This window comes from Phacochoerus africanus, chromosome 7 (assembly GCF_016906955.1).
Source record: "Phacochoerus africanus isolate WHEZ1 chromosome 7, ROS_Pafr_v1, whole genome shotgun sequence".
Classification (NCBI taxonomy): Eukaryota; Metazoa; Chordata; class Mammalia; order Artiodactyla; family Suidae; genus Phacochoerus; species Phacochoerus africanus.
In genome coordinates, this window is record NC_062550.1 from 92,152,667 (window position 1) to 92,177,379 (window position 24,713).

The 24,713-nt window shown below is 47.0% G+C and overlaps 1 protein-coding gene across 1 annotated transcript in view; it reads left to right on the top strand.

Annotated features, from left to right (window-relative positions):
* The first annotated feature begins 12,844 nt into the window (after positions 1–12,844).
* TMCC3 (transmembrane and coiled-coil domain family 3) overlaps positions 12,845–24,713 on the top strand; it is a 274,854-nt gene continuing 262,985 nt past the window's right edge. Inside the window, exon 1 of the mRNA XM_047788269.1 lies at positions 12,845–12,907. Within this exon, the coding sequence (XP_047644225.1) occupies positions 12,899–12,907 (9 nt within the window). The 5' untranslated portion in view covers positions 12,845–12,898. The remainder of the gene's footprint in view (positions 12,908–24,713) is intronic.

Sequence of the window (24,713 nt, forward strand, 5' to 3'; positions counted from 1 at the left end):
CAACTGAGGCTCATGCAGAAGGCGCATACCTTTGTCGAACTGTCTCTTATTTCTTAGATTGTCAGTCTCAAAATCCTGTGTAGTCTGCCCAGAGGTAATATTCAAGATATTTACCCAACAGTGCAGCGTGGCCACTAACTCATCAGCCATTGAGCTGGAACAGGATCCTGAAAGCCCTCCCCCCCACCCCCCGTACTAAGCATTGGCTCTTCAGATCCAGAGGAACGCAGAGAAGGGACATTTAAGGGAGGAGAACTCAGGGTTGGAGCCATGGCACTTACTAGTTGAAATGGAAGTTTTAAATGGTTTAACAATGGTACAGCTGAACTAGTGCACACCAGCTGATTGTACCCGTTTAATTCCCCCAAAGCCAAACAGTAGAATGCAGCCAGACTTCATCTTTTTTTTTCTTCCCCAAATGGCAATATCATTGCTTTTCCTCCCCATATAAACATAGCTGTTATTAAAAAATACAGTAAAACGAGATGAGCTGGGGAGATGTACTGCAGCATAGTTTTGGAAATTTCTCTGAATCGCCAAATACAGACAAATAGAGCAACTAGATGGCTAACCCAAAAAGTTGTGAACACAGTTGCCGCAAAACTGGGTGACGGGATATCCGCCAAACCCCCCAATGCATCAAAACCTGCATGGTCTCAGTATCTGTGCAGAGAAAGCCAAGGGAAGCAGAGGCGCATCTGATGGGGCTGAGAGCAGGAGGACCTCAACCAGTCAGCAGGCGTTCCCTGGAAAGCGTGGCAGGCTAAGGGGCCAAGAGCAGCTCTAACGGGGAAGAGAGCTGCCAGCTCTAATAGCCGGAGAGTGGCGTGGGTGTGCAATAAAAGTGAAAGGAGCTGGAGCCATCTAACCTTTACAAATTCTCAAAACCTACCAGCCAGGGATCCTTTTAAGGATAGGGTGCTGCCTTGAAGAGAAACTTCAGAAGTAGATGGTAGCCGGGAGGGGGTGGGAGAGGGCAAAGCCCAGAGGTCAGTGGAAAGAGTCTTCAGTCTATATAACTTACACGTATGAATATATATATGTATATTCATGTAGTCTATAGACTATCTACAGAATGTCAGCCTCTTCAGAGGCTGGAGCTAAGACCATATGTGGATCACATCCATTCAGGGGCCTAAAATCTGTGGCCAAGGCAAAAAACACGGAGCATGCCTAGTACTCCTATCATGGTCTTGAAATACAATTTACCACTAAATTAAATTAAGCCTTCTTGGAGAAAGGGCTCATTCTCAGAGAAATAGCTGATTCCTATCTGGGACAGATAATATATCAGATGGAGCCTGGAACATTCCGTCATACCTGATAGGGAGGAAAGTATCAAACACTTCTAGGGTCACGGCCAAAAGAAAATAAAATAAAATTTCAGAAGCTGATGGAGGAGGCTTGTGCTGACCAAACATGAGACAATCTGAGCCTTTAGAAAAGATAATTGCAAGTGATTAAAATCCACCAGCTGTGTTTAACCCATAAATTCACACATATATTAAAAATAATTTATTACTTTCAGAAGATGATAGCGAACCAATTCATTATCTTGAGAACTGGTAAAGAAAACCATATCAAGCAATTAACTTGCTTTTTCTGTATAAACTGTAACATTGGGTAACTGATGGGCAAATTATCTGTATATGGAAGCATTTTAATTCATGAATGAGAAAGAAGTGTAGAACTAGAAATCTTTTTTATAGTTATTTTTTTAATTGAGGTATATAGAATCTTTTTTTAGATCTCAATTTTTTTTAGTTTTATTTAAAATTTTACTGATGTGTAGTTGATGTATAATGTTGTGATAATACCTGCTGTACAGCAAAGTGATTGTCACACCTACATATTCCTTTTCATTTTGTGTCCCACTATAGTTGATCCCAGGATATCAAACACAGCTCCCTGTGCTCTGAAGTAGGACCTTGTTGTTTAGCCATCCTATTGTAGAGATCTTTAGTCTGCAATCCTTAAAAAGTGGGTTGAGATGTTGATCACCAGCTGCCAATGTCACCCAAGGAGATACAAGCAGATATGCTTTGCCTCTTGATAAAAGGGCAACACCACCTGTACTCTTGCCAAAGAGACTCTGGATCCAGGTACCATTCAGGAGGAAAGAGAGGCCAGAGGACCTAATCGAAGTGCACCGTAACTGTGCACGCAGCAAAATCCAGACCACGGGAAACTCAAAACACGTGTCCCAGGCTTTTTCAAACAATATAGGAAAAGAAAGGACTGGAGACGGAATCTGTAGATTAAAAGAGACAAACAACATATCAAGTGATTTGAAGTGCATGTGTACTTGAGTGAGAAAACCATAAAGAATTTAAGGAAATTAGTACTTTTAAAAGTCAGGAGAGGGAGTTCCCGTCGTGGCTCAGCGGAAGCAAATCTGACTAGCCTCCATCAGGATGCAGGTTCGATCCCTGTCCTTGCTCAGTGGGTTAAGGATCCGGCTTTGCTGTGAGCTGTGGCACAGGCTGGCAGCTAAGGTCCAATTTGACCCCTAGCCCGGGAACCTCCATATGCCTCGGGTGTGGCCCTAAAAAGACGAAGACAAAAAAGTCAGGACAATATTTTTTGTGGAGAGGAAAGGGAATGGGCGCCAGAGGCTGTTTCTGGGTTCCTGACAAGGTTATGTTTGTTGACTTGAGTGCTGGTTGCAAGGACATTCACCTTAGAAACGGAAAAGGCTACACATTTATTTTTATGTTTGCATCTGTATTTCATTTTGAATGAAAAAGGTTTAAAATGACACTGAAATTACAAGTCTCTCCCTTAATTCTCTATGCCAACTTCAGAGATAAACGCTGCTAACATTTTGGTGTTTGTCTCTAGACTTTTTAATGCATATATAAGCATATATAGCTTTTACCTAAATGGGGTTTTACTGAAATGAGATTATACTGCACATGCAATTTTTTTCTTTGTTGTTTGTTTTTCAGGGCAGCAGATGCGGCATATGGAAATTCCCAGGCTGGGGGTCGAATTGGAGCTACCGCTGCCAGCCTATACCACAGCCACAGCTTCGTGGGATCCAAGGCTTGCCTGCGACCTACACCACAGCTCACCGCAAAGCCAGATTTCTTAAACCACTGAGCAAGGCCAGGGATCAAACCTGCATCCTCCTGGATACTAGTCAGGTTCATTACGACTGAGCCACAGTGAGAACTCCCTGCCCAAGCCATTTTGAAATCAGACTTCATTCAGCAGTATATCATGGACAGCTTTCGATGTCAGATCACTTAGAACAGCCATATTCCTTTATGATAGAAAGGTAATTATTTTTAAATAAAAATATCTGTCCCTTAGCAAAAATTTCAGGCAGTACAGAAAAGTACAAAGAGCACATTCCTCAAAATCTCATCACCCAAAAAAAGAAGGAAATCTTGCCATTATAACTATGTGAGGTGATGGATGTTAACGAAATTTACTACGATAATCATTTTGGAATATATACATATAGCAAATAAATCTGTGTTATACACCTTAACTAATACAGTGGTATCTGTCAATTATATCTCAGTAAAACTGGAAAAGCATCTTACCACCCGGAAATAATAACATAATTCAGGAATTCCCCTTGTGGCTCCGAGGGTTATGAACCCGACTAGTATCCATGAGGATGTGGCCTGGCCTTGCTCCGTGGGTTAAGGATCCTGATTTGCTGTCACTTGGTGTAGGCTGGCAGCTGCAGCTCTGATTTGGTTCCCAGCCTGGGAACTTCCTTGTGCCACAGGTACGGCCCTAAAAAAAAAAAAAAAGAAAGAAAGAAAGAAAAGAAATAATAACAATTGAATTCAAGAAATATCTTTTATTTATATATAAAGCTAGAAGATGACAGGGAATTTTGATTATTTATTAACTTATTTTCATTGAAGTACTGAATTTAAGTTTTACTTTTACAGAAAAAAAAAAAAAAAGACTAAGGTTAAACTGAAGTTGTTCAGTTTCAGATAATTTCTTTCCCCCTCCATGGGAGAAGTGTTGTACAAGACATTCTCGAGGTTAAGAAAAGTTAGGAAATCATTTAAGTTAAAGTTAAGGAAATCATTAAAAGCAAAGTTATAGCATTTCTCCTGATTTATATTTTCATTTTAGGAGATTGCAGCTGGTTCCCTGCAGGTAAAAAATGAGGTAATCACATGAAGTTGTGGGTTCAACCCTTGGCAAAAAAATTAAAAAGAGGTCATCAGCATTTTACTTCCTCCCTTTCTCCTTCTGCCACCTCCTAATTTTTTTTTTTTTTTGCCTTTTTAGGGCTGCACCCATGGCATATGAATGTTCCCAGGCTAGGGGTCCAATTGGAGCTGTAGCCGCCGGCCTCACCACAGCCACAACAACGTGGGATCCGAGCCACATCTGCAACCTACACCACAGCTCACAGCAACGCCAGATCCTTAACCCACTGAGTGAGGCCAGGGATCAAACCCTCAACCTCATGGTTCCTAGTCAGATTCGTTTCCACTGTGCCACGATGGGAACTCCGAATTCTTTTTTAAAATGCGTGTCCTGGTCCTGATTGGTTGGACTTTTTTTTTTCCTAGAAGGACTCGTGGGTGTTTTACTTTGTTTTCCCATACTTGAGACATCTCCCTGTGGCTAGGTGTGATATTCCTGGGTAATATATATATATTTTTTCTCTCCAAACTCTCTAGACATTTCTTCACTGAAGCTGTTTAGAAATGTCTATATCCAGCGTGATTCCAGCCTACCCACCTCCACCTCCAGGGATGTGTTGCCTTTTCTGCCTAGTGTGTAAATAATTATTTTTCCCTTGAAAATTGGTAACTTAATCAGGCTATATCTTGATGTTTGTTCAAAGTTTTTTTTTTTTTTTTCCCCATGTGTACAGTGGAAAATTTCCTTTGCAGAATCAGATCTTCCTTCATTTTAAGAAAAACGTATTGTGTTTCTGAGGGCACATTTTGTTGAATTTATTGGATTTTCTACACCAATTAGGGATACCAATTATCCTTACGTTTGATTATCTCTTAGTTCTCTTATTATCTTCTTCTTATCGTCTCCATAATTGCGTTACTCCCTCTGTGTTTTCTCTTTGTATTTGCCATAATTATCTCAAGCCTTTTATCCATGCCATTAATTCAATTTTCATTCATGTCTTTCCTGTTATTTGGCATTTCTTCTTTATGTATTAGGTATATAATGGTGTTGTTTCAGATCTTGATTCACTTCCTTTGCTCTGAAATCTCTTTACTCCCTGCTACTTTATCATCTCAATTTTAAGGTTATATTTCTCAGACTTATTTTCTTATTGAAGCCTTTTTTTGCATGCCCCACCCCCACCCCCAGAGATATCCTGTGTCTTGGCATTATATTTTCTTCCAGATTGTTTTCTCCATAGTTCACCCTTTACCTTCCTTCCTCCCCAACTTTCCCTTGTTTGATTGTACCATTTTTTTTTGTCTTTTCTAGGGCTGCACCCTTGGCATATGGAGGTTCCTAGCCTAGGGGTAAAATCGGAGCTGTAGCTGCCAGCCTACACCACAGCCACAGCAATGCCAGTTCCGAGCCGCATCTTCGACCTACGTCACAGCTCAAGGTAAACACCAGATCCTCCACCCACTGAGCAAGGCCAGGGATCGAACCCAAAACCTCATGGTTCCCAGTCGGATGCATTAACCACTGAGCCACCATGATGGGAACTCCTGATTGTTCCATATTGACATGATCACCATGTGATTTGTTTTCCTCTCACACTTGTTTAATAAGGGCAGCTCCAATCAGATTTTTTGGAACTGTTACAGGATAGATGCATTCTCTTTGCCCCTCTTCCCACCTTACCTAGAATGAATGTGTCGCCCTCTCTCTGAGTTAGTTTTTGTTCATTACATTAGGTATTAGGAGATCTTAGGATGCTTTTTCTAAAATGCAAGGTTTATCCAGCCACATCTTTCTCAAAACTCGTTGGTGGTTTCTCATAGCTATTAGATAAAAAATGTTGGGTAAAGGGAGTTCCCGTCGTGGCGCAGCAGAAAGGAACCCAACTGCTATCCATGAGGTTATGGGTTCGATCCCTGGTCTTGCTCTGTGGATTAATGATCTGGCGTTGCCTTGAGCTGTGGTGTAGGTTGCAGATGTGATTGGATCCCACGTTGCTGTGGCCTCAGCTGGCAGCTATATCTCTGATTCAATCCCTAGCCTGGAAACCTCCAAATGCTGCAGGTGCAGCCCTAAAAAAATTTAAAAAAAAAAAAGAAAGAAAAAAGAGTTAGGTAAGAATGTCTCAACACAGGGCTTCAGGTAGCCTACTGGCCCTCTTCTCTAGTAAAATCTCATTCATCCTTCAAAACTTAGTTCCAATATTCTCTTTCCCGGGAATATTTCCCAGAACACCCCTCTTTTCCTTTTCCTCCATTGTGTAGTTCAGATAACCCTCTTTTGTGATATTTCGGTCCTATAATTTATCATACTTAATTGTACCGGTCTTTTACAGCGTAGTATAAAAGATTTTGGAGCCAGACTACCTGGGTTCAGAAATGAGCGCTGCTTTACTTGCTCTCGGTCTGACTTTGGGGGACCTTTCTCTGCCTGTTTGCTTGAGAGAATTAAATAAGTTAATGCATGTAAAGCTTTCACTGAGCACATGCTCAACACATGCTATTTATTGCTTTTTACTTAAAGGAACAATCAGACAGCAATAATGTCCCCATACTACCCAGAGCCCCTATCTGGCAACCCAGGAGCTGTCCATGGTGCTAAAACAGTGCTCTTCCACACAGCACAGTGTCCCCACGGCCTGTCATCTCTTATATCTTTAGTTCCAGATGGGGATACATGCATGATAACGTCTTTCCAGCTTTAGCAGTAGCTGTAGAAACTGCTTCTCCTTTTCCATGTCCGCACCCACCAGCCTCACCCTGGCCTCGGCCGCCTCATCAGTGCCATTTTGTGACTGAGGTGAGCCTCCTACCTGGCCTCCTGTCTCTGGGTCATTTGACCAACCGTGTTCATATTATCCTCCTTTAAACCTTTGTTTGTATCAAGTCACGTCCCTATTTACTGACTCACAGGAATTTCCAAGGAGTAGGAAAAACTCAAATGGCAACTTGAGGGGATGGTTAAGTGATAATATATCAGTGAGATGTATATATTAATCATCAATAAAGGTAATTATTTTTATTTTAAATTAAAAAAAAATTTTTTTTGTCTTCTTGTCTTTTCAGGGCCACACCCGTGGCATAGGGAGGTTCCCAGGCTACGGGTCAAATCGGAGCTATAGCTGCTGGCCTACACCACAGCCACAGCAACTCAGGATTCCAGCCGCATCGGAGACCTACACCACAGCTCATGGCAACACCAGATCTTTAACCCACTGAGCAAGGCCAGGGATCGAACCCACAAGCTCATGGTTACTAGTCGGATTCCTTTCTGCTGAGCCACGATGGGAATTCCAATGAAGGTAATTATTAAGGCCATGTAAAAATATGGATGTTGTTGGAAAATAGCAGACTGTATTATGGGTTTAACATCATTCGCTCATTTTCTAAACATGTATTGAGCACCTATTTTGTGATAGGTTTTAGGGATATAAGAAATAGTAAGACAGTCCCTTTATTATTATTTTTTTCTTTTAGGGCCACACCCTTGGCATATGGAAGTTCCCAGGCTAGGGACTGAATCAGAGCTGTAGCCTACACCACAGCCACAGCAACACCAGATCCGAGCTGCATCTGTGACCTATGCCACAGCTTGCAGCAACACCGGATCCTTAACCCACTGATCGAGGCCAGGGATCAAACCTATATCCTCATGGATACTAGTAGGGTGTTTAAATGTCTGAGTCATAATGGCAAGTCCAAGACAGTCCCTTCTTTAATGAGCTTTCTCTGAAGGCGTCTAGCAGAAGAGGTAGCCAGGTAAACAGACTGCATGCAGATATGCATTTGGACAGAGACTGGGAAGGGGTCTGGGACTATGTAAATAGCATCAGGGTGGGAGTGTGGGTGAATTTTTTTCTTTTAAAATACCCATTAGGGAGTGATCCCTGCACAGAACCTCAAAGGGGAGAGCAGAATCAATCATATTCCTTTAAGAAAGGCTGCAGACAACTTCGGGTAAGCCCGACCCTATGCCCCATCCATGTGTCTTCAGGCTAATAATAATAACAATAAAAAAAAAGGATTAATGGAGTGCCCATTCTCTAGATTGTATTCAGAGAAGCTAAAGAGGCCTTGGCAGGGGGCAAGAAGAAAAAAAGTGGTATAGCAAACATTCATACCTTCTACAGCAAAATAAATGGATATTTTTTTGAGTGACAGTGATAAAACAGTTAAAAAATTGGGGGGGATTTGTATACCTTGTTGGGTATGCCCAGCTCTTGTTAACTGGCCGCTGGGCCTACCTTCCCACTCATGTGCCCCAGGACTCCCTAAGAAGTCTGGTCTTTTTACTCTCACCACTCCATGTTGGCCATTCTGTGGTCCCTATCGGAATATCCCACTCTTAATTCAAATCTTGTACTTTTTTTTTTTTAAGATAAAGACTCATCTTCTTCAAGAACCATTTCTTAACTCCATTTTATTCTCGTACAAATACTTGAAAGTCAGTTCTACTAGCTATAACATTCTTGGCTCACATTTCCACTGTTTTGAAGAAGTTCCAGAGAGAGAAGAGTCTATGATATGATATAATCCACCTGTCACTGGTTAATCTCATAGGCTCTGGAGTTAGACATATTTTGGTTAGATCTGCCCTGCTCTTATGCAACCTATAAAAGGTATTTAATTTCAGTGAACCTCAGTTTCACACAGAGATGGTAAGATTTTGGGAAGATGAAACAGATCGACATACATAAAATGGCTTGTCATAGTACCTGGCACATATGAAGTGTTCAATATATGTCATTGTGACCCCTTCTTTTCCTTATTCTTGATATGTTTCAGGGAAATATGGAATGACTCAACAAGTGATGTATGTCCTTCATTTATTCTTTTTAATTTTTTAAATTTAAGTATAGTTGCTTTCCCATGTTCTATCAATTTCTGCTGGACAGCAAAGTGACCCAGTCATACACATATATACATTCTTTTTCTTTTTTTTTGTAGAATAGAAGGGTTTTTAATTACAAAGTAGACATACTTATTAAGATAAAAGACAGCTTTTCATGTGAATAAGCTAGGTAGATTACTCATGAAAATAAGAGCTAAGAAGTGTAATGATGTTTTTTTAAAGGGTAAATATTGTGATTCAATAATGTGGCTTCTCACCCTTTCCGGATGTTTTCTCCATTAACATCTTTTTTTATTATAGCTGGTTGACAGTCTTCTGCCAATTTTCTACTGTACAGCGTGTTGGCCCCATTCTTTTTCTTATATTATCTTCTATCATGTTCTATCGTGTTCTATCACAAGTGACTGGTTATAGTTCCCTCATTGCTTATCCATTCTAAATGGGATAGTTTGCATCCATGGTAGGTATTTAATAGATGCCTTCTGAAGGCTTCTTATTTAAGAACATATATCAGAGTTTAGAAGGCTAGTGGAGGTGTGATAATATGAACTAGGCCTATAACAGTGTTTAGTGTTAAAACACTTTGAAGATTCTTTAAATGTGTTTTTATTTTATTTATTTATTTATTGTCTTTTTGCCTTTTCTAGGGCCGAACCCACAGCATATGGAGGTTCCCAGGCTAGGGGTCCAATCAGAGCTATAGCCGCCAGCCTACACCACAGCCACAGCAACGCGATCCGAGCTGCATCTACGACCTACACCACAGCTCAAGGCAACGCCGGATCCTTAACCCACTGAGCGAGGCCAGGGATCGAACCTGCAACCTCATGGTTCCTGGTCAGGATTCGTTAACCACTGCACCACAATGGGAACTCCAGTCTTTTTTTTGTCTTTATAGGGCCTCACTGGTGGCACATGGAGCTTCCCAGGCTAGGGGTCTAATCAGAACTATAGCTGCCGGCCTTCGCCAGAGCCACAGCAATGCCAGATCCAAGCCTCGTCTGCAACCTACACCACAGCTCACGGCAACACCGGATCCTTAACCCACTGAGCAAGGCCAGGGATTGATGCCACAACCTCATGGTTCCTAGTTGGATTCGTTAACCACTGAGCCATGACGAGAACTCCTGAAGATTCTTTAAATATATAAAGGGAATGAAGACCCTCCTCCCTCCCCTCCCCCACCAAAAAAACCAGGAAAATCCGATTCAATCTGGTTCTACTTTTAAATTGGTTCTTCAAGTTAGTTAAGGACAGTATTGGAAATACAGGGCTTTCCATAGATGAGGCCCATGACTGAGTCCCATTAGCATCGGATACACTGTCATTTATGTGATACAGTTGAATAACTGTTACGGTTGCGAAGGGAGTTCGCAAATTGTTCAGGCTAACTAGTGTTTGAAGATGACCTGCACAACTGCTCCACTGAAACCACCCCCCTCGTAATGGGGGTCTTGTTCAAATTGAGTAGGAAGTTAACACTAATCGGATTAGAGAATGCATTCAAAAGGAAAGAACATTCATTAGAAGAAGGGGAAAGAGGAGTTCTTGCTGGGGAGCAATGGAAATCAGCAGGGTCTCGGGAGCCCTGGGATGCAGGTTTGATCTCCGGCCACCAGCACAGTTAGGTGAAGGATCCGGCCTTGTGAAACAGGGCGCCATGGTGAGATATTATACAAACAAATGAAGTGACTAACACTGCACCTCCAGGCGAAGATTCCTCACAATACTGAGCACAAAATACTCACATCGTAGTACTCCAAAGCTAAACGTTACTTCTGGGCAGGTCTTTTTTTTTTTTTTTAATTATAGTTGATTTACTATACTTACTATTTAGAAAGTTCTGTCACTTTCTGCTGTACAGCAAAGTAACCCAGTCATACATACATATAACTCTTTTTCTTATATTATCTTCCATCATGTTCTATCATAAGTAATTGGATGTAGTCCCCTGTGCTATACAGCAGGTGGACAGCTCTCTAGCACATCTATTTAGTCCAAGTTTTCATCTTAGGGACGAGGAAGCCAAAGCCTAGCGATGGGAAGCAACTGATTTAATCTATGAAGTCACTCACATTTTTACTTCGAGTAACACTTTTCACTGCTATACCTTTTATATGAAGCAGAACACACAAGGGCCATAAAGCATGGGGATTAAATGGATGAGCCCTGGCGTCAGACTGCTGGAGTTCAAATCCTGATAGTGCCACTCAAGCTGTGTGACCTTGGGCAAATTACTTACCCTCTCTGAGCCTTAGTCTCTCCCTCTGAAAAACCATAAAATCATAGTACTCACGTCATAGGGTGTAGGGATTGAAAGTAGCAGCATAGGAAAAGCCCAAGGTGCATAAGTAAGTACATTTACTACAACTGTTATTTCCCCAAAGGCAAAAGGTCAAAAACCAACCTGAAGAGATTCAAATCAAGGGAGTAAAAAACCCTCACCGTATGGAGATTATAAATTAAAGTAAAAAAGGGCTTAGCAGAATTCATTAATTTCCTTCCTTTCCTTTTTGTCCTAATGCATCCATCACCCCTCCTCTTATCCGTGCTGGAAGGCACCCAGAGAAACCCAGACAGAATATTTTTAATCATCTGATCACAAAAGTACTTGGTCTGTTTAATATTTGGTCTCTATCGTGCTGCTGACACTCTGTCAATGTTAGAAAATTATAACAGTTTATCTTTGACAGTGGTAAGTGGTGATCTGCCAGAATTGGCAGCCAGCAATGTAAAAGCCGAAAACACGCTCTCTCACAAGGGTTTATCCAGCACAAGCCTTTGCATTCCCACTGCTGTCTGCCTGTTTACCTGTCACTGACTGGTTTGAAAACACAAGCGTCCTTGTATGCTTTTCAAAGGATCTTTTGGTAAACAAGGGATTTTTTTTTTTTTTCTACATTGAATTCAGGCTGCCGTGAATTCTGGGCTACCTGATTCACTTTGTTCATCGGTCGAAGCCGAAAAGAGAAAGTACCTCACGCATCATTCCATCCTACTTTTGTCCTTGAGGATTTGGGTCCTGCACATCCTGGCTCAAGGGACGCAGTCTTTTCACGAGAGGCAGAAGGAATGCATATCCCATCTCCCTCATCCTTTTCCCAGCATCATCAGCATTTGGGGATGGGCTTTTCCTGTTGTTTGGAGAAGTTGGGGTGGGGTTGGGGAGGCCTTCAGTGAAGAGGAAGCCTTGCAGGCAGGGGTTTGCCAGGAAGACCTGTGGGTTTTTAGTAATGGGATGCACACCCCTTTCCTTATTGAGCTCGTTTGTCTGGACAAACCTAGATCAACTCTGTTCCTCCAGTCGCGGGCTGATCTGCTGTTTCCCACTCTTAACTCTCCCCTCACCTCTCCCCCCAAAAGGTTTCTGAATGCTCGGGATTTCCAAAATTCACAGCCTGTGAACCTACAGGGTAGGATGGGACACTAGCGGGCCATCCTCCCATCCAAAGGGGAGCACAGAGGAACTTTCAAAGTGGTGAGAGCTCCCACCTCGGTCCTCCACCAGTCCCCTCTTGCTTCCCCCCGGTGTCCTGGGCCCGCGTGTTCAACTCCAACCATCTCCGATCCAGCGCTGGGGCGGCGGCGGGGACCGGCTCCCCTCCGGGTGGGGCGGGACCTCGAGAGAGAGGAGAGGGGCGAAAGGGCCGGGGCAGGCGGGGACGCCTCGGCCGGAGAGGGAGGCCCCCGGGGCCAGAGGTCCCCACGCTCTGCACGCGGGGGCGGCCCCGGAGACCCCGCGGTCGGCGCGCCTCCGCCCCGCCCCGCCCCGCGGAGGCCGCAGCCCGCCCGCCGGCTCGCCCGGCGCGGCGCACGCGTGTGCGGGCGGGGGCCGCGCGACACTCCCCGGCCGGCCGTGCGCCGCCCCCGCCCCGCGGCCTTGCGCCGGCGGCCCGAACCCGGCCCGGAGGGTCCCGGCACCATGCGGAGGGTGAGTGCGCCCCGCCTCCGAGGCACGAGGGGGCCGGCGAGCGAGAGGGCGTCCCTCCCGCCCTGCTGCGGGCCGCCCGCAGCGACCGGGAGCCTGGCAGGGCAGCCGGGTGGGAAGGGGAGAGGGCTGGGGACCTGGCGGGGCTCGCGGGGCCGCGACTGTCGTCTGCGCGTGGGGGAGGGCGCCCCTCGGACAGCGGGGGAGGGGGACACGGAGGGCTTTGGGGACTCTCGTGGCCCGAGGGCACCGGGCTCATCGGGCACCTGCGGCAGCGCGAACTCCTCGGGGCTCTCTGCCCGCGCCTCCCCTGGGCATGGGTGCCCTATGACCCGCGCCCCTCGCCTCTGGCTGTGGGTGGTAGGGGGAGCTTTGTAGTGCCCCGCACGTCCGCTCGGCTCGCAGCTGCGTTCTGAGCCCCGCGCCTCGCACCTACCTCGGGAGCCTCGTAAACTTTGCGGGCGGGCCCTGGCGGGGCTCCCCCGACACACACCCAGGGAGGCGCGGGCCCAGGCTAAGGCGCGTGGGCGACAGCGCAGGGCGCCCGTGAGCGCGTTTCGGGGAGATGGTCCTCACCCCTCGCCGCCAGAAATGCACGCCCTTCTGGCCTTTGGAAGGTGCAGGCAAGGGGGAACTCGAGGCGCTCCGGTGGGGCAAGCGGGCCAGGCGCTGCCCGCGGACGGAACCCGCGCGGAGTCCCCGAGGCCGGCTCCCAGCACATGCGCCGGGGCTGGGGGAGGCGTGGGCCGCGGCTCCTTCCTGAACGGTGGGTGTGCGGGCCCTGTGCACACCGTCCCCCTCTAGCTAGAGCTTAGTGGAAAAACTCCCATGTGCAGGTTCGGCTGCAGGGTTGATTCCACCTCCAGCTGCAGCCTGGAGGTTGGTGTTGCTTGTTATCAGGGTCAGAGAGCACGTCCGGGTCGCGCGCAGCTTGATCGTCACCTCTTTGGGGGAGCCGGTGGACACGAAAGGGTTTGTGGGTTCCTGAGTTACCAGTCCCAATATGCCATTTGGATTTTAACCTTGGGGACAGAGGTTGCTTCAGTCAAAAGCAGGATCTGGGCACTTACAGGATAGAAGAGGTGGAGGAAACTTTAGGAGATCAAAGTAGATACCCAGGATATGTCCCCAGACCGCCCCACGCCAACCCCGAGGACAGGTTATGCACCACAGAAAGGGTGTTGGGTGTTTTCTGAAGGGACAAGGCTGAGAGAAGAAATGGGAAAAACGGAGGCTTCTCACCAGAGCCTGTGAGTTACTCTGGACTGGAGTTGGTGTTGCCTTGTTCCGAAGGTATGTATGTGCCTGTTGCTTTGGTCACCTGAGTGGCCCTTTCAGAGATTTCTTCTTCTCCGGGGCTAGATTGCTTCAGAGGGACCTCGGCCCTGTTTTGCAGGTGGTGCCGGATTCAGTCTTCTGCTTTTCAGCGGGGCAGGGGGTGGTGTCTGGAGAGAGCGTGGCTAGAGCAAGTGTGAATTGGCCTCAGCTGCCTCTGGAGAGTCTGCAAGGGAGCTGACACGGAAAGGTACCTGCCTTGCCTTTGGAGGCAGTCCAGCCCTGCTCAGGTGTTTCTGGGCTCAGGATTCCGGCCAGGCTGGCCAGCGAGTGCGGCGTGGCTGGCCTTGGTGGAGCAGCAGAGATGGAAACGGGTGGGGTTACTTGTTTGAACTATACATTTAGGGGCCAGCAACCTCTTTGTACCTCGAGTGCCACAGAGGTTCTTAAGGAAAGCAGTTACTTAAAGAAAGGCTTTAGTTGGGGCCCCGCTGCAGCTGGGGAAAGCTGCAACTAACAGCTTCCCTTGCTTGTTTCCTGGGGGGCAGGGCTTGAGCTGGGTCTTTCTACCCGGTGAGGGTAGGCGTGGGCCTGGGGGTCAGGCCCGAGGGGCGGCCTCCGTGGTCTGCCCCCTCCTTTAGTGGAGTGTGCACCCGGCATGCACAGGTCTCTGCTTTTGCTCCTGGTACCCCGTTTTTGCTCCCAGCTCTTTGGAAATGACAGTTGGGTTTTTTTGGTCTTTTTGTATCTTGTTGTCCATAATTTGCCCTAACTGGGCATGCTTACGGTTATATCGTTTGTTTGTTTGTTCCTCCTCCACCCATGGCGTGTGTAAGTTCCTCCGCCAGATATCAAACCCGCACCACGGCAGTGACAACGCCAGATCCTTAACCTGCTGCACCACAAGGGAACTCCTCCTCATATGTTGTTGCTCGAGGAGATGTGTGTCCGGGCGCAGGCACTGCAGCAAAGGGGCCCAGGTCCTGGTCCCGGCCTGTCTCAGGGAGAGTGGAATGAAGCGAGGCTGGAATGTAAGTAGGGACCAGGTTCTTAGGCGCTTGTTTGGCCTTGGTAAGCAATTTGGGTTTAACCCTCAATGTAGAGGGTGCTATTTAGAGGATTCTGAGAGGAGCGGATGATGTGATCGGGTGGCTTGTGTGAAGATGGTTTTGGCTGTCGTGTGTAGAGTGGCTGATGGAATGGGAATGTCGTGGCAAAGGGAGGCCACCTCTGAGCGCGGGAGGGATGGAGAGACGGGCTCTGTTTTGGAGGGAGAGTCAGCAGAGTTTGCTGATGTGGGAGGAAGGAAGGGGTGGGAATCCGCTAATGTAACCCCCCAGGCTGCTGACTCTGTGGGAGGGGGTTTATGTGAGAGAGATGGAGAAAAGAAGGTGGTTGGACTGCCCAGTGATAAAACATCTGCCATTTGGGGAACATGTGTGAAATGGTAGCTGTCGTCACCATGCTGTAGTTGTGCTAACAGGCCCAGAAAGGTTGAGGATGTTGCTCGAGGCCACCCAGCTAAGCGATCGAGCTGGGATGGTACCTGGGTTGGCCCGACCCCAAAGCCCTGGCTCTTGCCGCTGTGTTCTCCTGCCTATGAACTGCCCGCTCCTATCCCAGACTTTTTTTGGTTCTGGAGAGATAATTTCGCTATTTGGAAGACAACTGTTGCAGACTTGGAGCTTTAGATCAGTAAATGCAGAAGGAGGGACGTCATCCTACTAGAATTGAAAGCAGTGGTTGTTTTCCTGAGCGCTCCTGAATGACAGGAGGGCGCACGGGGAATGTTCAGGGTGGGGGCACAGAAGACGCACAGCAGCTGGCTTTCTCCGCGGGGAGGTTAGTTACCACTCTGCCCGGTGCTTTGACTCTCACGTGACCACCAGGGCAGGCACGTGCTGGATTCTTCTTTCACCGCTTCACATAGGTAGTTAACATTTTAGTCTCTCTTTTTTGCATCCAAAATGAGCTCCAAAAAAATTTTTTTTGCCTTATAAAGAGTTAGAAATCAATCGTGGAAGAATGATTACAGGAGTTCCCGTTGTGGCACAGCAGAAACGAATCTGACTAGTAACTATGAGGTTGAGGGTTTGATCCTTGGCCTCGCTCAGTGTGTTAAGGATCCAGCATTGCCATGAGCTGTGGTGTAAGTTGAAGATGCTGCTCGGATCCTGCGTGGTTGTGGCTGTGCTGTAGGCTGGCAGCTGTAGCTCCAATTCGACCCCTAGCCTGGGAACCTCCATATGCCACAGGTGTGGCCCTAAAAAGCCAAAAAAAAAAAAAAACCCCAAACCCCCGAAAAACAGTGGGCTGTGTTAGGTTTGTGAAGGAATGATAAAGGAAAACCCATCCCCTGACCACTTTTTTTTTTTTTTGGAACTTTTTGTCTTTTTAGGGCTGCACCCAGGGCATATGGAGGTTTCCAGGCTAGGGGTCCAATTGGAGCTACAGCCGCTGGCCTACACCTCAGCCACAGCAACTCCGGAACCGAGCCCAGTCTTTGACCTACAGCACAGCTCATGGCAACGCCGGATCCTTAATGCACTCAGCAAGGCCAGGGATCGAATCCATGTCCTCATGGATCCTAGTCGGGTTCATTAACCACTGCGCCACAACGGGAACTTCTTGACCACTTTTTAATCCAGGAATAGTTGAGTCTGGCTGTATTTTGTTTATTTTTTTCTTCCTTTCCATTCCTTACACCTCTTTGTTTCGTAGGCTCTTTTACAACGCAGATATTCCATTTCCCCAGGAGCGGATGTGAAGGTGGGAGACAGTTTTTCATCGCGGTTCAGGACTGGGTCTCTGGAGGCAGACTGCCTTGATTCAGATCCAGCTCACCTCTTGACTAGCTGTGCGCCTTGGCTTGGTTAGCCTGCCTTAAAGGACAGTCTGTTCAAGGTGCTCAGTTATGATGACACAGCCGAGTGCTTGTGCCTCTGTCTCCTCCATCCCTGCTCCCCCAGACCTGTTCCTGGGCCCCGAGATGTGTCTGCTGTTTCCCGAGCCCTTACTCTGAGCACCTTACGAGTAATTAGCTCATTGAATCCTCACCACAAACCTCGGAAATAAGTGCCATTTTATTCCTGTGTTCGAGTGAGGAAGCTAGACCCTGAACAGCTGCGTGATTTGCCCAGGGTACCCCCGCTGATAAATGATGTCACAGGGAGTTGAACCCAGGTGTTCTGGCATTACAGGCTGCATTCATGTTTATACTAAAAGGAGAAAAAAAAAAAGAATGGGACGGAAGGTTTGGGATTTAAAATGGAGAGCTTCTGCTCTAGGTGGACTGCTGGGGGATTCGCGGGCAGCCTCCATCCTTGGCAGCCCCTGAGTCTATGCCGCTGCGCCAGAGACCGAACATCCTAGCACACACATGCGAATATAAACCTTCGGTCCTTTTGCCAAAAGCCTTTCCACTCCAATCACAGTAATCCTAACAAGATTGCAGCCGTCATGCCTCGCTTGTAACTGAGGTGTGACCTTTGAAAATGACTGGGGCTTTTTTTAAAAAAAAAAAAGGTTTGAAAATCATGCTGGCAAGTTCTCAGTCTCACCACCTCTTGCTCCTTTTGATGGACTGCTCTGCTGGCAGACAGTGCTTGCCAAGCAGGAGCATAAAACCTAAACACTGCAGAAAATGCATCGCTCTCTAAATTTAGAGCCATGCATATCTTCACGTTGAAGGAAACAACTTCGTAAGCCTTGTTTGTGTGGGGACCACGTGGAATGTGTACCACTCATCGGGCACATTTCAAATGCCCGTCCTTCTCTGTGCTAGCATCCCTTGCGAGTGAAGGCGCCCTGTGCGGCCTTGATCTCCTCGGAGGGCTTGGAGTCTGCCTGAGGAGGTATGCAGGCGTTCTGTGAGTTGTGGCATGCTGTTGCCAAGGAAGAAGGAGGTGGTACGGGTCGTAGGGGCTCTTCCTTATCCGGCCAGGGCCAGGAGCGGAGGGAAGGTTCATAAAAGCCTTCCGGATGAGGTGACTGCTAGCTGAGAGTTGAGTGGTGCGCAGGGTGGCCGGGGGCGGGTGGGGGGATAGAGGACTGCGTCGTAGGTGGAATGAGCAGCATGTGCAAAAGGGGAGAGGGATGGCTCATTGATAAAAGCAAGAGGCCTTTGGGGTGGCTCCGGGCACACAGCACGAGGGCGTACACGGCGAGAGTTGAGGAGGGAAAGGAAGGGAGAGGCCAGGTCCTGAACAGCGTGCAGGTCACGTTGAGAAGGGTCCGAAGGACAACGGGAAGTCATCGAGAGAGTCTAAGCAGAGTTTGGAAAAACCACGCATTTGCTTCAGAGGGTTCCTTTGGCCACAGGGTGGGAAATGGACTGGAGGGGCAGGACCTGGGGCAGGACGCCTGGTCCAGAAGCTGCTACTGTCGTTGGTCCAGATGACCTGGACCAGGCAGATGGTGAAGGGAGTGGAGAGACCCGTTCGGTTCCAGAGGCGTTTGAGCAGCAGAATCAGGAGGACTTAGTGGCTGATAGGATACAGAGGATAGGGGAGCACAGGAGCCGTGAACCACAGACTCCCAGGCTTCTGGCTTGACACCTAGGCGTCTGGTGGTGTCCCAGATGGAGGCATGAAACTCTGGAGGAAGAACCAGCGGGTGGGCTTGGGAAGATTGCTTCTGTGTTGTACACTTGGAGTTTGAGGCACCTATGAGCCATTTGAGTGGGGTGAGCCATAGCTCAGAAGAATTTTTATTTAAAGATACAAATTTTTGAGTCATTGACATGTAGGTAACAGCAGTTGAAGCCCTTGGAGTTACAGAACCCTGCACAGACAACGTATGTACAAACAGTGGTTCGCCAAAGTGTTGTGCATAAGAATCACTTGCGGGACTTGTTTAAAAAATGCAGCTTCCTGGAGTTCCAGTCATGACGCAGCAGCAACGATTCCGACTAGGAACCATGAGGTTGCGGGTTCGATCCCTGGCCTTGCTCCTTGAGATTAAGGTCTGGCATTTCCGTGAGCTGTGGTGTAGGTCGCAGAGGTGGCTCAGGTCCCACGTTGCTGTGGCTGCGGTGTAGGCCCGCGGCTACAGCTCTGTTTCGACTCCTGGTCTGGGAACTTCCATATGCCGCCGGTGCGGCCCTAAAATAGCAAAACAAAACCAAATAAAACAGATTCCTGGCCAACACCTTCTAAGCTTCTGATTCACAGATCTATGGTGAGCAACTGGAATCTGCAAAATCTAGTAGAGCCGGCAACATGTATAACCTACGATCCAGCTGCTTCACCCTTAGGTCTGTGTCCTTTAGTGCTCTCTGACCGAAAATTTTTAAAAAAGGAAATATTTAGTATATTAACAAGGTATAAAGAATAATACATTGACATTCATATATCCACCAACTTAAAAATGAAAAATGGTTAAGATAAACTGTAGTATACTTATAAAATGCTACTACTCAGCCATAAAAAAGGAGCAGGTTGCCATGTATGCATGGACACAGATGAATCACAGGCTAGACACAAAAGAGTCCATTCTGTATGGTTTTGTTCATATGAAGTTCTAGAAAAGGAGGAACTGAATTATGGTGGTAGGGATTCCAATACTGGTTGCAGGGGGATGGATTGAGAAGGAGCATGAGGGAGTTTTCTGGGGTGACGGAAAGGTTCTGCTTCTTGGCGGTGGAGTGGATTACATGGTTGTAGCCATCAGTCACTCGTGGAACTGCACGCTTAAGATCTGTATCACTCTAGGTAAATTATGCCCCAGTAAAAGGCTGTAATCCAACACCCCCCGCCCCAAACGAACAAGCAAACAAAGCAAAAACCCAAACAGAGATGGATACTCCCAGTACTTTCCTTCACCCAGAGGTCGCTTCTGTCCTGAATTTAACACATTTGCCCTTTAATATTTCCATTCTCTAGGCCTGTGCTCTTAAGCAGGATTTACCGTTATTTTACATGCCTTTAAACCATATATGTCACAACACATAGGCGCATATGTGTATACGAGTGCATTACGTATCCTTCTGTAATTTGCTTTTCTGCATTCTGTATGTGAGATTCATCCTTTTGAGGCCAGTAGCTGACTGAGGCTTTTTAGAGCCAAGTATATTCATGAAACGAAATACTATGTCATTAAGTTATCCTTTCTCTTTAACCATTTATTTAGGTTGTTCCCAAAGCATTGCTGCCATCATTTTGTGTATCTGTTTGTGGGTGCCAGGGCATTTAGCGGTGGGGTGGTGGGGCTGCAGGATAAGCACACTGTCAGTCCTGCTGGAGTTGCCAGATTTATCAGCATTTTATGAATGGCCTATATTTTTACCAAACACTTGGCACTGTCAGACTTCAATTTTTTTTTTTTTGGAAATCAGACAGGAGTGAAATATTGTCTCATTGTGGTTTTAATTTGTGGTTCCCCGATTGCAAGTTTTCTGTATTCATGGGCTGTTTCCACTTCTATGAAGTATCAATTCATATCTTTTGCTTATTTCTCCTTCACATTGCCTTTTTCTTACTGAGTTGCAGACGTATTTTTCCATTTTGTCATCTTTTTAATGGAATATTTTGATGAATTTTAGTGTAGTTGAGATTAGCAATTCATTCCTCTGTGGTGTGTGTTTTTTTGTTTCCTAAGGGCTCCTTCTATGTCTGCAGGCTAAAGGTTTATGTTTCCTAGTCAGAGTTTAAGTTTTGCCTTTACTGTTTAGACCATTAGTCCGCTTGGAATTAAATTTCATGAATGACGTGAGGTCGGCATTCAGTTTTTTCCCCACAGAGATGGTGGTGGTGCTTTTACCACCAATGCTTCCTTTGCGTTAAGTTTCCATGTATGGATGAGTCTGTAGGCTTTTGATTCAGATCTTTGTGACTACTTATAAGTCCTTGTATCCGAAGGTAGAGTCACCTTACCTCATTCTTGAGACTATTTAAGTGTTTTATTCATTGATGCATCTGGTGCCTAGAACAATGGCAGACCCATGGTAGGGGCTCAATACATATCTATTGAATGACTGAAGTAATCTCAGCTGGTGCCAGCCAGATCAACAGTGCAGCAGTTCCTGACACGCTAGACGGCAGTTTTCCTTTGGGGGGAGGAAGAGGGGGCAGGAACACGCCCTCTTGCTTCCACCCTCCCTTGCCCTCTGGTGTCACTTCTCATTCAGACCAGAGTCGTGGAGAATGACTCCGTAGTCAGCCCAGCAACTCCTGCTCAGTATGGCTGCAGCCTCCAAGTACAAGGTTTAGTGAGGGTGCGATTGCCACTCGTTGTGACCTTGGAGAATTCTGGTCACAAACTGTAGATGGATCTGTGAGATTTTTTTTTTTTTTTTAATTTGGCCAATATCTGGGCCCTCAAGCCTTGGACATAGGCAGCGGTCCTCTAAAACTAGGTCTTCAATGCATTTGGACATTTTTATTTTGCAGGCTAGTCTAGCTTCAAAATAGACTTCTTTCTGTAGCGTAATTCTTGGTGTAATTTGTTGATAAAAAGAACTGCCACACTAGCTACATGCAGAACATGGTGCTAAGTGCTTTGCATACATGCGTATATTTCAGTGACTCTTCACACCACCTCTCTCTCTTTTTTTTGACTTTTGAAGTAAGCAGTCATCCCTTATTTTTTCGTTCATCTAACCTCCTAGGACTGAATGAGAGACCATGGCTGCCAACTGCAAGAACTCACAGTTCAGGGAAGCACAGACTTTTAAAGAAGTAGTTGCCGTGCCGAGGGATGACGGCGTGTGTAAAAGCCCATCCAGAGTACCGTCTAGAAAAGAGCACGATGAAGTCCGAGGGCGGAAGAGAGGAACTGCCCTGTTGGCGGAATCTAGAAAGAGGGTGTTTATGTAGGTCACGACCCCTGGGAACATTCTCGAAGGCCTCTCCCTGAGTCTCTAGCTTGCTCTGTTCATCTGACTGTTGCCTGGTCTGCTCTCAGCATGTCTCCGTCCTGGTTTACTCGGTGATGGCTTCCTTCCTGAACATTTTTAGAAAATTCACTGTGTAGCAATGTTACGGAGGAATGGGTTACATATTAGGAAACTGACCAGTATCGAGTATACCATTCAATGATCTTTAGTGCATTTCCTGGGTCAAAAATCACCATTTAAAGTAGTGTTAACCCCACTTGGCAGAAAGCGATAACCCTGATCGAAGTGTGCCCATCAGTGTGTGCACGTCGATGTGTGTCTCTGTGCACACCCGGCTAGTGCCTGGCAGAATCGGGATTCACACTAGTCTCAGGGCTCGTGAGAGTCAGGTCAGGTTTTCAGCAGGGAAGTGAGCCCACTGAGCTCTTCAGTGGAACGTCCGCTTGCTTGTTGCTTTGGCGTCTAAGGACTGGCGATGCCGCGAACCTGGGACGTGTCGTTCACAGACGATGTCGGTGAAAACTCTGGGAAAGAGGCTGGAGTAGGTGTTAGGCGAGATGGGAGTAAAATACTCTCAGAACTGAACCAGTACACATAACCAGCCAAACAAGAACCTGATGTTAAACACTTAAAGAAAAGTTGATCCAGCTAATCCATGTGCGTGACGAAGCCACACATTAGAAGTATGGACTTGTCGGAGTTCCCGCGTGGTGCGGTGGGGTCGGCCGTGTCTTGGGAGCGCTGCGAGGCAGGTTCCGTCTCTGGCCCGGCGCGGTGGGTGAAGGACCTGGTGTTGCCGCAGGTGCAGCCTAGGTCACGACCGCAACTCGGATCTGATCCCTGCTCTGGGAACTCAACATGCTGTGGCCTGGCCAAAAAGAAAACAACAGAAACGTACCTGTAATGTGAATAATAAACCGCTCTGGTTACCTTTCTTTTAAACCATTATGCCTATTGTTTGGCTTTCCAAGGTATGTACCTTAATCTTCTTGGGGGGTGGGAGGGGCAGACCTCAGCATGCAGAAGTTCCCGGGCAAGGGATCCAACCTGTGCCACAGCGGTGACAGCGCTGGATCCTTAAGCGGAGCTCCAGTTTTCTAATGAATGATACTCTCTTACTGCTGCGCCCAAGCGCGCCGTGACACGGAGCAGGCAAACAGGCGGTTCGAGGGAGCAAGGCTTTCCACTTTTTCTAGTCCGGATTGAGGGGTGTGCCCCATTCTGACCACTGACTGAGCTGGCTGGTGCAGCAGGAGCAAGCACTTCATCCACAGTGCGTGTTGCCTTCTGAGATGTCGAAAGCGAGGCTGCCTGCCGATGATGGGCTAGAACTGCCTGGACTCTGACGGGCCACCCTCCGGCCTCAGTGGAAGGGAGGAGGGCGGGGGGCTCCTGCCATTCTGCTGTGAATTGTGCTTTGTGCACTGTATTTCTGATGTTTGAATCCTAATGCTGGGAAAATGGCCACAGGGCTTGAGATATTTGTTGACCAGCGTAAAGCTCTCCATCCCTCTGTCAAAGGAAGGCTCAAGCCCCGGCCATGCAGGGGCCCTGCTGGGTTCGTGTGCTCCACTGCCTCTGCTTATGCCTCCGTCCTTCTAATAACAGAATCGAGTGTGCAGGAGCCTGGCCCTACTTCTGGATGAAGAAACCGCAGGAACTGTCTCCATTCAATACTGGGACGCCCAGGCAGAGGGAACTAGACTCTGGTGTGGTTTTTAGGTCAATATCAAAGAAAATATATCTGACATGATTCTACGTTCAGTATTTTATCTCATATTCAAGCCAGTGATCAGAGAGGCATTTTTCAGAAGGTCATCTAAACTCCCCTCAAGCAGGGATTGAACCAAACTTTTTTCTTTTTTGGAAGGCCAGAGAGTAAATGTTTTAGCTTTCATGGGTCACATGGACTTGTCACAACGACTTAACTCTGCCGTTGTAATCTCTAGGCAGCCATGGACAGTACATAAAATGATGTAAAGTGAGTGAGTGTGGCTGTGTCACAGTGAAACTTTGTTTATGGACACTGAATTCTGAATTTCATAATTTTCACGTCATACAATATAATTCTTCTGTTTTTTTTTCAATCATTTAAAAATATTAAAACTGGAGTTCTGGTCATGGCTCAGTGGTTAATATAACCTGACTAGGATCCATGAGGACACGGGTTCAATCCCTGGCCTTGCTCAGTGGGTTAAGGATCCGGCGTTGCCGTGAGCTGTGGTGTAGGCCAGCAGCTGCAGCTCGGATCCGGTCTTGCTGTGGCTGTGGTGTAGGCGTCCGGCAGCTGCAGCTCGGATTTGACCCCGAGCCTGGGGAACGTATACCTCGGGTGTGGCCCTAAAAAAAGACACACACACAAAATGTTAAAAACCATTCTTGTGGATCATTCAAATAAAAAAGGTGGTTGAATTTGGACGGTAATTTTCCTGTAGCGTTAGAGTTTTCCTTGTGTCCCAGGAATATCTGCAGTTCGTTTTCCAGTATGTGAACCAGCCTTGTCTGCCACAGCCCGTCCTCATCCTTGGTGGGTTTTGCGGCGCCACATGGGCAGAAAACCAGAGACGCATCCCAAACCAAGAGACTTCATATTTCATTTTGCTGCTTGCTTCCCTCGCTGCCTCCTGTGCACGCGCCGCACGTCCACCCGTTCACCTGTATTTGATGTTCATGGCGCCCTTTGCTAATTACAAAGAATTT